Here is a 13,138-nt window from a genome sequence, read left to right as displayed (position 1 = left end):
TAACAATATACAGAGTGAAGAACTCTTATTTGGAACTTTGAACATTGAAATAAATGCATGCAATCATTAAAATAAGTACTTTTTTGGTAAATAAAGGTAGAATAAGCTGCTAATCATCAGTAGTGAGCTCTCCAACTAATTTTAAGAAGTTGTATACATGAATCTCCAAGAATGTGTTAGGAATATGGAAAAAGATGAAGGGAAAAGTATTTGAAGTGTCTAGCATTCTTAAAAGAAATGTCACAGTAGCTCTAGCTTTCTGAAGTATAATTGCCAAACATGTTTTGATAGGTGGAGACAGTTGGAGACAAGTATATGACAGTGAGTGGTCTACCAGAGCCATGCATTCATCATGCACGATCTATCTGCCACCTGGCATTGGATATGATGGAAATAGCAGGACAGGTTCAAGTAGATGGAGAGCCTGTACAGGTTAGTATTTGTCCAGGATTCAGTAAAGACCTGTTGAATTTTTAAAAAACCCACCACTGAGCTACAATAAAACTCAAAGTCCAGTCTTCACAAGTTTTATTATTGCTGGAAGATGAGCGATCTTTTCAGTGATATGAACAAACAGAAATATGTGTGATATGTATAACCTATCCCCCCCCCAAACCCCAAAACATAGTTACTGTGTTTACCAATCTTAAGGACCAAATCCTGCCCATAGCCATGTATGTTTGGCTGCCATTAATTTCAGTGCAAGCTGCAACTGCCCATCTGAGTGCAATATGTATTTGCTTGAAGCACAGAGAATAGAATGATAGTGTTCTCTCAACAACCCATTTTGATTCTGGTTCCGAGCCACCAGCCGGCATGGGAAAATCTTTCATTCTAGAGCAATGTATGTTTCCTTAGGCATTTGTTGAAGTGGAGAATGGCAGTACTGTGACTACTAGAAGTTACATTTTGAATTAACACAGAATTAGATGTCTTGTAATAATCTTTCATTTTCAGAAAAATAACTGCTGGATAAACAGGCACATTCTCATGTACATGAATGGAGTTGCCCCTGCTTCTGCCAGTAGCTTATTAGGTCCTGGGTGTTTCACTGTACTTGTGAGTATAGAAGTGGAGAAGGCCTGATTTGATGCTCTGCAATAACTGAAGTCTTTTAAAGGACTTAGCCCATTCTTCATAGTGAGAAGCTTCTTTGCTAATAAGCATTATGTCTGTATGAAACTGAGCCACAAAAACCACACCGAACAGATACTATCTTTGTAGAGTTCTTTAAGTGTATGTACCATGATTCACTTGTGACCTTTTTATCACTGAATAAAATCATTATATATTAAATGGTTGGGATCCTCCATAGGTAAGAAATCCTGCTGGCTCATAGAATCATAGAATATCAGGGTTAGAAGGGACCTCAGGAGGTCATCTAGTCCAACCCCCTGCTAAGCAGGACCAAATCCTAACTAAATCATCCCAGCCAGGGCTTTGTCAAGCGTGACCTTAAAAACCTCTAAGGAAGGAGATTCCACCACCTCCCTAGGTAACCCATTCCAGTGCTTCACCATCCTCCTAGTGAAAAAGTTTTTCCTAATATCCAACCTAAACCTCCCCCACTGCAACTTGAGACCATTACTCCTTGAGAACAGTCTAGATCCATCCTCTTTGGAACCCCCTTTCAGGTAGTTGAAAGCAGTTATCAAATCCCCCCTCATTCTTCTCTTCTGCAGACTAAACAATCTCAGTTCCCTCAGCCTCTCCTCATAGGTCATGTGCTCCAGCCCCCTAATCATTTTTGTTGCCCTCCACTGGACTCTTTCCAATTTTTCTACATCCTTCTTGTAGTGTGGGGCCCAAAACTGAACACAGTACTCCAGATGAGGCCTCACCAATGTCGAATAGAGGGGAATGATCACATCCCTCGATCTGCTGGCAATGCCCCTACTTATACAGCCCAAAATGCCGTTAGCCTTCTTGGCAACAAGGGCACACAGTTGACTCATATCCAGCTTCTCGTCCACTGTAACCCCTAGGTCCTTTTCTGCAGAACTGCTTCCTAGCCATTCGATCCCTAGTCTGTAACAGTGAATGGGATTCTTCCGTCCTAAGTACAGGACTCTGCACTTGTCCTTGTTGAACCTCATCAGGTTTCTTTTGGCTCAATCCTCTAATTTGTCTAGGTCCCTCTGTATCCTATCCCTACCCTCCAGTGTATCTACCACTCCTCCCAGTTCAGTGTCATCTGCAAGCTTGCTGAGAGTGCAGTCCACGCCATCCTCCAGATCATTGAAGTTATTGAACAAAACCGGCTGCAGGACCGACCCTTGGGACAGTCCACTTGAAATGGGCTGCCAACTAGACATGGAGCCGTTGATCAATACCCATTGAGTCCGACGATCTAGCCAGCTTTCTATCCACCTTATAGTCCATTCATCTAGCCCATACTTCTTTAACTTGCTGGCAAGAATACTGTGGGAGACCGTATCAAAAGCTTTGCTAAAGTCAAGGAATAACACATCCACTGCTTTCCCCTCATCCACGGACCCAGTTATCTCCTCATAGAAGGCAATTAGGTTAGTCAGGCATGACTTGCTCTTGGTGAATCCATGCTCACTGTTCCTGATCACTTTCCTCTCCTCTAAGTGCTACAATGTTCTTGTAGAATTATAAATTTGGAGCCAGCTGTTACAGTATATGAATTGGGCTTTGTTAAAAATGTAGTGAAATAATTGCAAGATTTTCCCAGTTCCAAATTAGTTTGTATATGTACAGGGTTTCATGGAAAGGGACAAGTTCTTAATTCTGAGTCAGTGTACCTCATAATTTATATGGAAAAATGTAGGATGGTGCCTTCCACTTAATTCAATAACTGCTTAATTTAATCAAAACAGGAACCAAACTATTTGTTTTAAAAATAATTACTCCCACCCATTTTTTGATTACTTTAGGCATGAATTATGAATAATTCAATCATCATTTATAGAAAGAGGCCATTTTTCAAGGCTCCATTGGAAGTACTCATGATTTACACCAGTTTTCCTGAGAGTGGAATCAAGCCCCTCGTTAGCAAAAATAGAAATTCTTTTGAATGCAGCAGAAATAAAACAATCTCACAGAAGACATATTTTAACAAGAGGTGGGCTCTCACTCTGGAGAAGCTCTATTGGATATATGCTCCTGTAATAGAGAATTTGGCCTGATGATTTTACCAAAAAGCTGTGTAATTCAGACATTATTATTAATATTATAAGTACTGCCCTGTGTTATCCAAGATGTGCTGTGCACCTTGGTGATCAGATGGGGTTAGTCATTAATTTCAGGCAATGGACTTGGTGAAAGGAAAAGGAAGACATTCTATCACCCTTGCAGATGTGTTCACACCTGAGATTTTTGAGTTAGGTATCTGTGTGCTCAGTTCAGATTAGCAGTTAGCATTTATAAAGACAGTATGCAATATGTTAGACTTAAAAGTTGCTCATTACTCTAAGTTTTAACTTCAAAATCCTTATGTTCCTTTTTTAAACAAGAATATATGTATATATATATAAAAGTCACCTTGTGTCCTGTGCACCTAATATGTAAAGCTCTGTGTTTGAAGTCTCCAGGTGGCTTAGGTAACATGAACAGTAGCCAAATTCTGCTCTGAGTTACACTGACAACTCATTAAAATCAACGAGTGTATTCTTATGCTCTTCCTTTGGGGGGTGCAACACAAAACTCACAGCCTGGGCATGGGACTACGGTGATGTGAAGACACCTTTGTATTCTTCCAGTTGTGGGCTGCTACAGAGGTTGAAACGACACCTGATGTAACTTAGATAGCCCTGGAGGGTTCCTACAGGTGGCAGTGCCACACAGAATCATCCTAACAGCTTCCGCTGTGGACCTTAGTCTCTATTCCCCACCACCAGCACACTTCTGCTCCAGGATTTGTGGAGTGGGCCTCAGAAGAGAGCCTGCAGTCGTCAGTATCCTGTGCCAAGATAATTCTTCTCCAGCCGAATCTGCCATTATGCTTTGAAAAAGTGGGCCTGATTTTCCACTGCCGTGCACTTTGTGTAGTCATGTACAGGTGTGCAAAGTGGGTGTAGAATCCTACCATTCTGAATGAATAGTATTTTAAACTCAGTCTGCACAGCAGTAAATGACTACACATGGTGTAAGGCGGTAAAGAATCAAGACTGGTGTCTTATAAAAGATGAACTCCAGCATTTAAAAAATGCATATTATATATATTTAGTTGGAAACATCAAGTTAGTAAAATTGATCTTGAACTATAAAACATTCAAACTTGCTTTTTCTTGCTAAAGATAACAATAGGTATCCACACTGGGGAGGTGGTTACAGGTGTCATAGGCCAAAGGATGCCGCGCTACTGTCTCTTTGGAAACACTGTTAATCTAACAAGCAGAACAGAAACCACTGGAGAAAAAGGAAAAATCAATATTTCTGAGTACACCTTCAGGTGAGAGATGCAAAACCCCTTCTTGATAAGAATTTCAAAAGAAACAACTTTATCAATGTACCTTTAAAGTAACTTTAGAGGTGATAGTGACAATCCCACTCAGTATATTACAGCACATGTATTTTCATGAAATGTTGTCAAGTCACATTACTGTGAATCACTATTTCCATAGGAAACAATTATATTCAGCCACAGGAATTTGTGGTGAGACATGATAACCATCTTAAGATATTTGTTGGGGTTCCCCTCAGACATCTTCCACTCAGGTTACCCGAGAATTCAAAGCACTCCAGGCTTGTCACTCAGGTTCCTTTATTTGGTATAAAGCAAAGCTACGCTGAATTGACCAGACTCAAGTGTAGGGGGTTGGTATAGACCCCCTACACACATTCAAAGCTATGCAACAAACTTCTTTCTTCATATACATTTACACATTTTGTTGCATTCACTATACATTTCATTACATGTTTTGGGATTGGCTTGGTTACTTTGTAGGAACCAAACCCGGTACAGAATGCTCTGTACACTTACTGTCCATGTATTACTTACTGTTTTCCTCATCTTATGTTCCAGACTTATCTTATCCATTGTTACCTTGTCCATTGTAAATGGTTCCCTGGGTGTTTTCCCTTATCTTAGCTAATACCAATATTCTTTTTCCAGACTACTGATCGATTTATCATCCATGTCCAATTATTCATGTTAAGCCCAGCCTACAATATTGCCTGACAATGTAATTAATGTGCCTTCAGATGTAGCATGTTTAATGTTTTCTCTGTATGTGTATGTGTGTGGCGGGATAATCTAATGTTTGTTTTTAATTTCAGGTGTCTTATGTCGCCAGAAAATTCAGATCCTCAATTCCACCTAGAACACAGAGGCCCTGTTTCCATGAAGGGTAAAAAAGAACCAATGCAAGTTTGGTTTTTGTCCAGAAAGAGTACAGAGACAGAGGTATGACTAACCAAAGAGTAATTCTTTTTTAAAACAAGGCATAAATACAAGAAGTTTAATCTAAACCACTGAGAACCATTTTCACTTGCAAAACTAAATGTTCCCGACAAGAAATGAACCATTTTGTAAAATGTTGTTCCATTAATGTGTTTACTGTCTTGACAGCAGATTAAAGGTCTTGATTATTTATCTTTGCTGTTTATGCATTCTCTAAAAAAAACCACACTTTTTTGTATTTTAAAAAGTCCTTGAGGAAGTGCCAAGTGTTTAAATATTTATCTGTTCTTACAGATTTCTCTATTATATTAGACTTTGTAATATACAGTACATCTCTATTTAGCTGACATCTATAGTTAGTGACATTTGAAAACTCTCCATTTGCCTGCCTGCAGTGAGTGAAATACTGCAGTCTCTCCTATTTTTAGATGCAAGTCCAGCAACTACCTCTTTGTGGGCTCCCTATTGAAGTCAGTGAGGCCCTGTGTGGACACAGGGTTCTGCCTGGACAGAGGCTTTTGCATGTTTAATTTAGGAAGCTACAGAGTCGAACTTTGTAAAAGCACTGAAGTGACTTCAGAGCCTGAATCCCATTTTCAGAAGTGACTTAAGGAGCAACATCTAAATACCTTTAAAAATCTGGGCCTTAGCAACCCAAGTCTCATTCAGAGTCCCAAGTGCCTAAATAGTTACTTTTGCAAATTTTACCCACAGTTCTTACTGTAAGTATTTGAACAAGCAAATGCTGACTTTTTAATGGTACCTACTAAATGTTGATATTTCTTATTCCAGGGCAATATACTTCAGGGAACAGTCTATATTTTCTCTAGAAAACTTATCTGTAGTCTTTAGCACAGACTCCATAACCTTTCATTAATATTCTGTGTGTCACCTTTTGATGATACTTTGCTAGTTGTGTTTTATACCCATTGCAGAATATACCATAGTTTCATATGACTGACATTTCCCTTTGAGATCCATAGTCAGAGGTAAAAGAGGTTTTATCAAAACATTTTTCACTTTTCCCTACATTATAAGCAATATAAGTAATAACACGTGTTATTTTTAAATGTAACTTTAGAGAAGAATGCACAGCCAGGTAGGTACTACCTGCTTTAGCCTAGACATGTATTTAAAATAGATTTTAAAAGGGTTCATATATCAAGGCTGCTTCTGGTATTACTAATATTTAGTATTTTCATTATGTAGCAATTATCTTAAAAGCTTTTTATTAACACTAACTTATTCATTCTCTCAATCCTGGAGCCGGCCCTGGGTGGACCAATAGAATTATTTCCTTGTCTGATAAAAGCCAGGGATCTTTGTTTTAGCTCCTTCCTAAATTCAGATGCATACACAAATACAATATTCCTGTACAGTAGGACTCCTCCCATCACAGAAGAAGAGCTTGGTGTAAGCTCAAAAGCATGCCTCTCTCACTAACAGAAATTGGTCCAGTAAACGATATTATCTCACCCACTTTGTCTCTCTGATATCCAGTAAGAACATTCCTTCATATTGCAAGGAGTGAATCATAGAATCAGTTAGAGATTAAAAAGATTTCTTAAATTAACCGGACCATCTTCCTGCTAGTTGTTCGCTCTAATACACCAGTGAACTTCTTTTTTACCTCCATTATCTCTTGATTCTGATTGTTGGTAATATGCCACTTCCGTCCCCTTCATCCCAGAAGGCAGTGATGAAATCACCTTCTGCTAATTAGATCACAATAATTAACAGGAGAAGTAAATGTTTTCAGCAAATGGATAGAGATTTTATGCCAAACCTTAAAAGGCCCTGCGCCTCTGCAGTGTCAATAGATAGCAATGGAAGTTGTAGAGGCTCAGGACCTCTTACCTGTGTCATCCAGTAACATAGTGCAACATAATTACTTCCTAGGAGGCTCTGCTTTCCAAGCACCCTATTTGCTTGCATTTTGTGTTCTTTTTCTGTTCTCCACTTAAGCACTCAACAATTTTAGGACTGCGTTTGAACTGAGCATTGGCCACAGTAGCTCTGGCTCTATCTCTTGTTTTGCAGTTCCTGATGCCCTTGTTTACATGTTTTTAGAACAAAGAGCAGCTGCAGCTTCACTCCTGACAGGAAGGTTTGTTTTAAAAAAAAACAGAACTAGGACGGCCCAGTTAGTAGAAAAGCTTAGGGTTTTTTTTGTTTTTGTTTTTTGTTTTTACCTTTTTATGGTTTACAGCATTCCAAAAATGGTGAAAATTGCAGCCAAAATAAAGGGAATAGGGAATAAAAATATTGGTTACTTAATATAGCATCCACCATGTTGGAGGCAGCTGATGTAAATATTGCTAAGGTCCCTCCAGATGCCTCATACCCAATGTTTCCCATTTTCAGAGACTCTTTACTTCTCACACTGCTGGTTCCCCAATCTTATCCCAAACATATTCCTTCCTGCAACAGCAATCTCTCTGACTTCACATGCTGCAACATAAATGGCTGGAGGGACTCTGTACCTGGGGTAGTCCTGTGACTTCCAAGGAGCAGTGGACAGTCATGGATAAATTAGGGTACCTTGTCACCTAACAGGTGGAATTGTCATAATTCTACTAATAAGGCACCCAAAGCCTGTGATCCTGGCACAACAATATTCCTGCTTTACTACGCACTGTCTTCTCTATTTATAATAAAGCCGCAATGAAAAGTATCAAACTTATTTTGTCACTGCATGTCACATTGCTGTTTCAAAGAAAATCCCTTATTTCTCAAACTTCCCTTACATGCACTCAAGGAAATAAAGCAAGATGTTTACTGAGCTGGGGGAAGAGGAAGAGGACGCTGGATAGGGTGCAATGCTGTGTCCCAAACAACTTACTGGTCTGGCAGTAATGATGATTTGTGGGTATTACTTCGCTTTGCATTTCTCATTTGCCTATCTGCCCTACCCTGAAAGTATCATATTCACTGCTTTCCTCCAGACTCTCTTGCTGTTATTTGCCTCAGCTTTTGATATTGTTGTATTTTTGCTGTGGGTGTGTGTATTCCAAGCGCTTTTTGTGGATCACGTAACCTTTCTTGTGTTCTGATAGTACCGAATAACATTATGCAATGTGTGTGCCATAACTAACCCTTTTAATCTGGTGCTTTTCACATGTGCTCTTTGTCTTCATCATCATTATAAAAGTATTCTATTAATGCTGTTCATTTTCCTTCAATATGTCGTCATGCGGTATTCCAGTTCCTTCAGGGAATAACACTTGACATACTGTGCTAATTAGTGATGAGAAAGCAAAAGCTCTTTTGATGTTATTGTACAATTTTCACCTGTATATACTACATATACATTTTTTATATTGAAAAGAGGGGGTTGGTTGTCTGATACTGCAATTTGAATTGTGTGTAAATGTAATTCTAGCCAAATGCTGCTCTCTTGCTGGGTAGTTTTCATTGGTTTATATTAACTGACTGCAACTGACTTGTGCATAATAGATTGCTGGACAATTTTGTGCCACTCACAGTGCTTTGGTTCTTTTCCAATAGACCATAGACACTGAAAGGCACACTGGTGGGACAAGGTTGTCAGGCATAACCTTTTGTTTTGGTCTCTTTAGTTTTCAGAAGTGATTTTGTTTCAGCCCTTGGAAGAATATGATAATATTCTGGACAACAAGTCAGGAATAATTAAATTAGTTTCAACATATAGGGCATTCCTCTTGGAATAATATGTTCATTCTTAGCTCAATGATCTTTTCTGAATATCTGCTTTATACAATTATATGTTAGTACAGTGCAATTACTTATGTGTACAAAATGAAAGTTTGTCTATAGTATATCTATCTTAGCACAAAAATATATATATAAATGTTTCATGCTTCTGTGTAAAAGGAACTGTGATAAATTATTTTTTCCATTGGTCTTTGGAAACTTTATTTCTTCAATAAAAATAAGCATCTGAATATTACACTTGCTAGAACATATGTATCTTCTCCTTAATTCTATTATATGAAGTCTGAATCGGAATCTTTCCCGTGCTGTCAGATGTCACTTAGGGCATGAACAAGGCTCTGCCATCCTTGTCTATCATGCTGTTCGCTGGAATGGCTACCCCACTGTGTTTCTAAAGCTTAACTTTTTTTATGAGGATAGGTTATTGGTCTATCATTCAACCCCTAATTTCGAGGATCAGAGGACTGCTTTTCATCTGTCCCTTGATGTGTCCCTTGAAATGTCCAGCTGAAGTGCCCTTAGCAGGAGTTAAAACTCCTGCCAGCATAGTTCATAGGGTCACTGGAGCACACAAGCCTCTCCACCAGGTCAAGATGCAGTCCCCAGGGAAGGATTATGCAGAGTGCATTCTTCAGTTATTTGCCAAACTCTGGCTCCAATCCTGCAGTCAGTGCTTGTATGGGCACAGAAGCCTGTTCCTGTGGAACTGGTTACAGGATCAGGGCCTTAGATTAAAGTAGTGCTCAAAATGTGCAGGTTCTCTCCTCGCAAAAAATGAGGACATAAAATTGCATGTACAATCATAGAATCATAGAATATCAGGGTTGGAAGGGACCTCAAGAGGTCATCTAGTCCAACCCACTGCTCAAAGCAGGACCAATTCCCAACTAAATCATCCCAGCCAAGGCTTTGTCAAGCCGGGCCTTAAAAACCTCCAAGGAAGGAGACTCCACCACCTCCCTAGGTAATGCATTCCAGTGCTTCACCACCCTCCTAGTGAAATAGTGTTTCCTAATATCCAACCTGGACCTCCCCCACTGCAACTTGAGACGATTGCTCCTTGTTCTGTCATCTGCCACCACTGAGAACAGCCGAGCTCCATCCTCTTTGGAAACCCCCTTCAGGTAGTTGAAAGCTGCTATCAAATCTCCCCTCATTCTTCTCTTCTGGAGACTAAACAATCCCAGTTCCCTCAGCCTCTTCTCATAAGTCATGTGCTCCAGACCCCTAATCATTTTTGTAGCCCTCCGCTGGACTCTTTCCAATTTTTCCACATCCTTCTTGTAGTGTGGTGCCCAAAACTGGACACAGTATTCCAGATGAGGCCTCACCAATGTCGAATAAAGGGGAACGATCACTTCCTCGATCTGCTGGCAATGCCCCTACTTATACAGCCCAAAATGCCGTTAGCCTTCTTGGCAACAAGAGCACACTTGACTCATATGCACAATCATTACTTTTGATACATTTAAACAATAATTAGCAACATAAAATTACATCTAATGACAGTGAAGGTTGTGTGAGGACTCAGCTCATTTACCCAAAAGTTTAAAAGCAAGGAAATTGGAAGTTAAGTGGCAATCCTTGTACATTCTTTTCCACCTTCAGATTGTCTGCAACTGTTGATAACATACTCCAACATTCCATAAGTCTGTCACTTCCATCCCCCACAGATACTCAAAAGCAATATGCACCCTGACTTCATCAAACATGCACTCTAACACAAAGCCTTAACATTGACCTCAGCAGTGTTTAGGTAGAATAATTTCCCAAATGCATGTTGTGAGATGTGCTCAGCTGTTGATAAACTGATATAAAAGCACAAGAGGCCACTGTTAAGTTTTTCCATTACACTGCAAGTTCAGTGAAGTTGGGGTACTATGAAAAATTCAAATAGTGCTCAAAGTTTGTTTTCTCTCTATGTTTTTTGGGCCATTTCAATGAGCGAAATATATGTATACCAATCTACTGCAGCACCATAATAATAGCTCATATGTAGAGAATGCTTTTTATCCCAAAGGAACCTGTGCAGTTTAGATACTGAACCACTTTGGTTATTAAAATTGGTCTTGAGTTAAATGTTCCTCTCAGATTAAACTAAAAACGTTTACAGTTATTTTATTTCTTTACATATATTGGTTTAATATTTTTTTCCAATTTAAAATGATATAGTGGCATCCAATCTAAATAATATGAGGCAAAGCTACCAGTGTTTGTGTCACGGTGCCTGGAGTGGCTCACAGCTAAAAGTGCCAAACTCAGGTCAGACTGTCAGAAACAGACACCCCAGACTGGTAGTATATTCTATCATTAGATTTCACCAAGCCAGTAACAAAAGCGTACTCTTGGATCACTATATTAGTTTTGCCATGGAGTCACAGACAATCCCCTTACTCTCTCTAGCTTCTCTTTACCACCCAGGCAAACAGGACTTTGTGATAAAAGGTTATTAAAACTAAAAATCACATATATTAGGTTCTTCCAACCCCAAAGGATCAGTCACTCACCCCAGTTCACTGGATGCATCTTGACTCGATCTCACACTAAAGACACAGGATAGCCAATTTCTTTAGTAAACTAAACTAAAGATTTATTAGCTTAAAAAAGAAATGAGAGTTATTAAAAGGTTAAAGCAGATAAAATACATTACAGTTACAAATGATCTCAGAGGTGTAGTAGTTGGCCACCCTCTTAAAGTCTTTTCATAAGTTCCTCAGGTCTTCCCAAAAAAAATGTTTTTGGAGCTCTCTGTCTGTTTTCTGGAATGCCCCCAATAGCATTCAGATGAATCAGAGAGGCAGAATTGCCCCCAGTGTGCCTTTTTGTAGATGAAAACAATCTAGCAAGCATTTTCATCATCCCATGGGTCTTGCTTTGTTGACCAAAAGCAAAGTCTGTGGATTTTCTATTGTCTTTCACATAATGACCCATGCTTCGAAGTCAATAACCTTCTCATTCAAAGTTCTAAGGTTTCAATGCCAGTTGATGGGTCATTTAGAGATAATGTAACACAATGTGATGGCCAGGAACAGTTCTTCATTAGATTTTACACATCAAGTAACTTCACTTCACTTCTAAACCTTTAAATACAGGCATTTTGACATAATGTAAATTAAGCAGAATTGCATACAGTGTAAAAGTAATTACAGAGTTACAGGACATGAAAAAGAATATACTTAGCAGCAAGAGGTTAATTGAGTTACAGTAATATACATTAAACAGGATATAGGCAGATGAAGACAAATACAATTAATATCTAATCTAACAAATGAATTATCTAGATATACAATAGTATTTTTAAATACGTCTTTGAAGTTCACCCATCCATGAATTGGTACACTTAACACTTGTCCCAGTGCCACGTGTAAGAGGCCATTTCATTCCAGGAACACATGTTTTAGAAATTGTGGAAATGCTGAGAGGAAACATGGACTCCTTCATCACCCCCGTGAGAACTTCGGACTTTGTTTTAGCTCTGAGGGCCTTAGACCACCCGCGGAGGAAGTGGTGCATCAGCGACAGTGCTGAGGAGGAGGAGGGAGTGGCCATGGGGAGCCCTTTGGCCCAGGCATTGATGGATATGCTGGAACCCGATCCTGAAACCCAAGCACTTGTGAGGCAGCCTGACAAACGTGATGGCCTCTCGTTGTCCACTTGTATGAAGGAAGGTGACCACGGCTCATGGGAGTCACCGGTGATGTGGCGGGATGACGACTCAACAGCGCGGCGCCTCCTGCTGGGTCATCCTGGGAATTAGCTTTTCCAGCTCAGAGCACCCTCTGCAGGCCGGTGTCTTGCCTGCCGCTGGCTCCCCGTGTCCCTCCCAGACCCGATGCCCTTTGCCCTGGGGTTCTGTCCCAGCAGGAACCCCCAATATGGGTCTCCTCTCCCTGGGGAACCCCCAACCCTCTAAACCCACCTTGCCTCAGTGGCTACTGCCAGTCATCATCTAGCCCCCGCTCCCTGAGGCAGGCTGCAGTCTGTAAACCACTCATCATCAGCAAAGTGGGTTGGATCAGCTGCCTCTGCCTATTCCTGGTCTGCCTGCCCCTCTGCAGCCCTAGTACCCTTTTGTGG

The 13,138-nt window shown here is 40.0% G+C and overlaps 1 protein-coding gene across 3 annotated transcripts in view; it reads left to right on the top strand.

Annotated features, from left to right (window-relative positions):
- GUCY1B1 (guanylate cyclase 1 soluble subunit beta 1) overlaps positions 1–9,296 on the top strand; it is a 56,358-nt gene extending 47,062 nt beyond the window's left edge. The window contains exons 11-14 of one of the 3 annotated variants that reach the window (XM_054029877.1): positions 292–432; positions 4,263–4,417; positions 5,245–5,371; positions 8,127–9,296. In XM_054029877.1, coding sequence (XP_053885852.1) covers positions 292–432; positions 4,263–4,417; positions 5,245–5,371; positions 8,127–8,150 — 447 coding nt within the window. In that variant the 3' untranslated portion in view covers positions 8,151–9,296. Of the gene's footprint in view, positions 1–291; positions 433–4,262; positions 4,418–5,244; positions 5,373–8,126 lie in introns of those variants that run through there. The other 2 variants (XR_008445091.1, XM_054029878.1) reach the window with 2 other exon arrangements.
- The last annotated feature ends 3,842 nt before the right edge of the window (positions 9,297–13,138 follow it).

The sequence above is a fragment of the Malaclemys terrapin genome, chromosome 5, assembly GCF_027887155.1.
Source record: "Malaclemys terrapin pileata isolate rMalTer1 chromosome 5, rMalTer1.hap1, whole genome shotgun sequence".
Taxonomy (NCBI): Eukaryota; Metazoa; Chordata; order Testudines; family Emydidae; genus Malaclemys; species Malaclemys terrapin.
The sequence above is the reverse complement of the archived record's forward strand: the minus strand, read 5'-3'. Positions and strand labels throughout refer to the sequence as shown.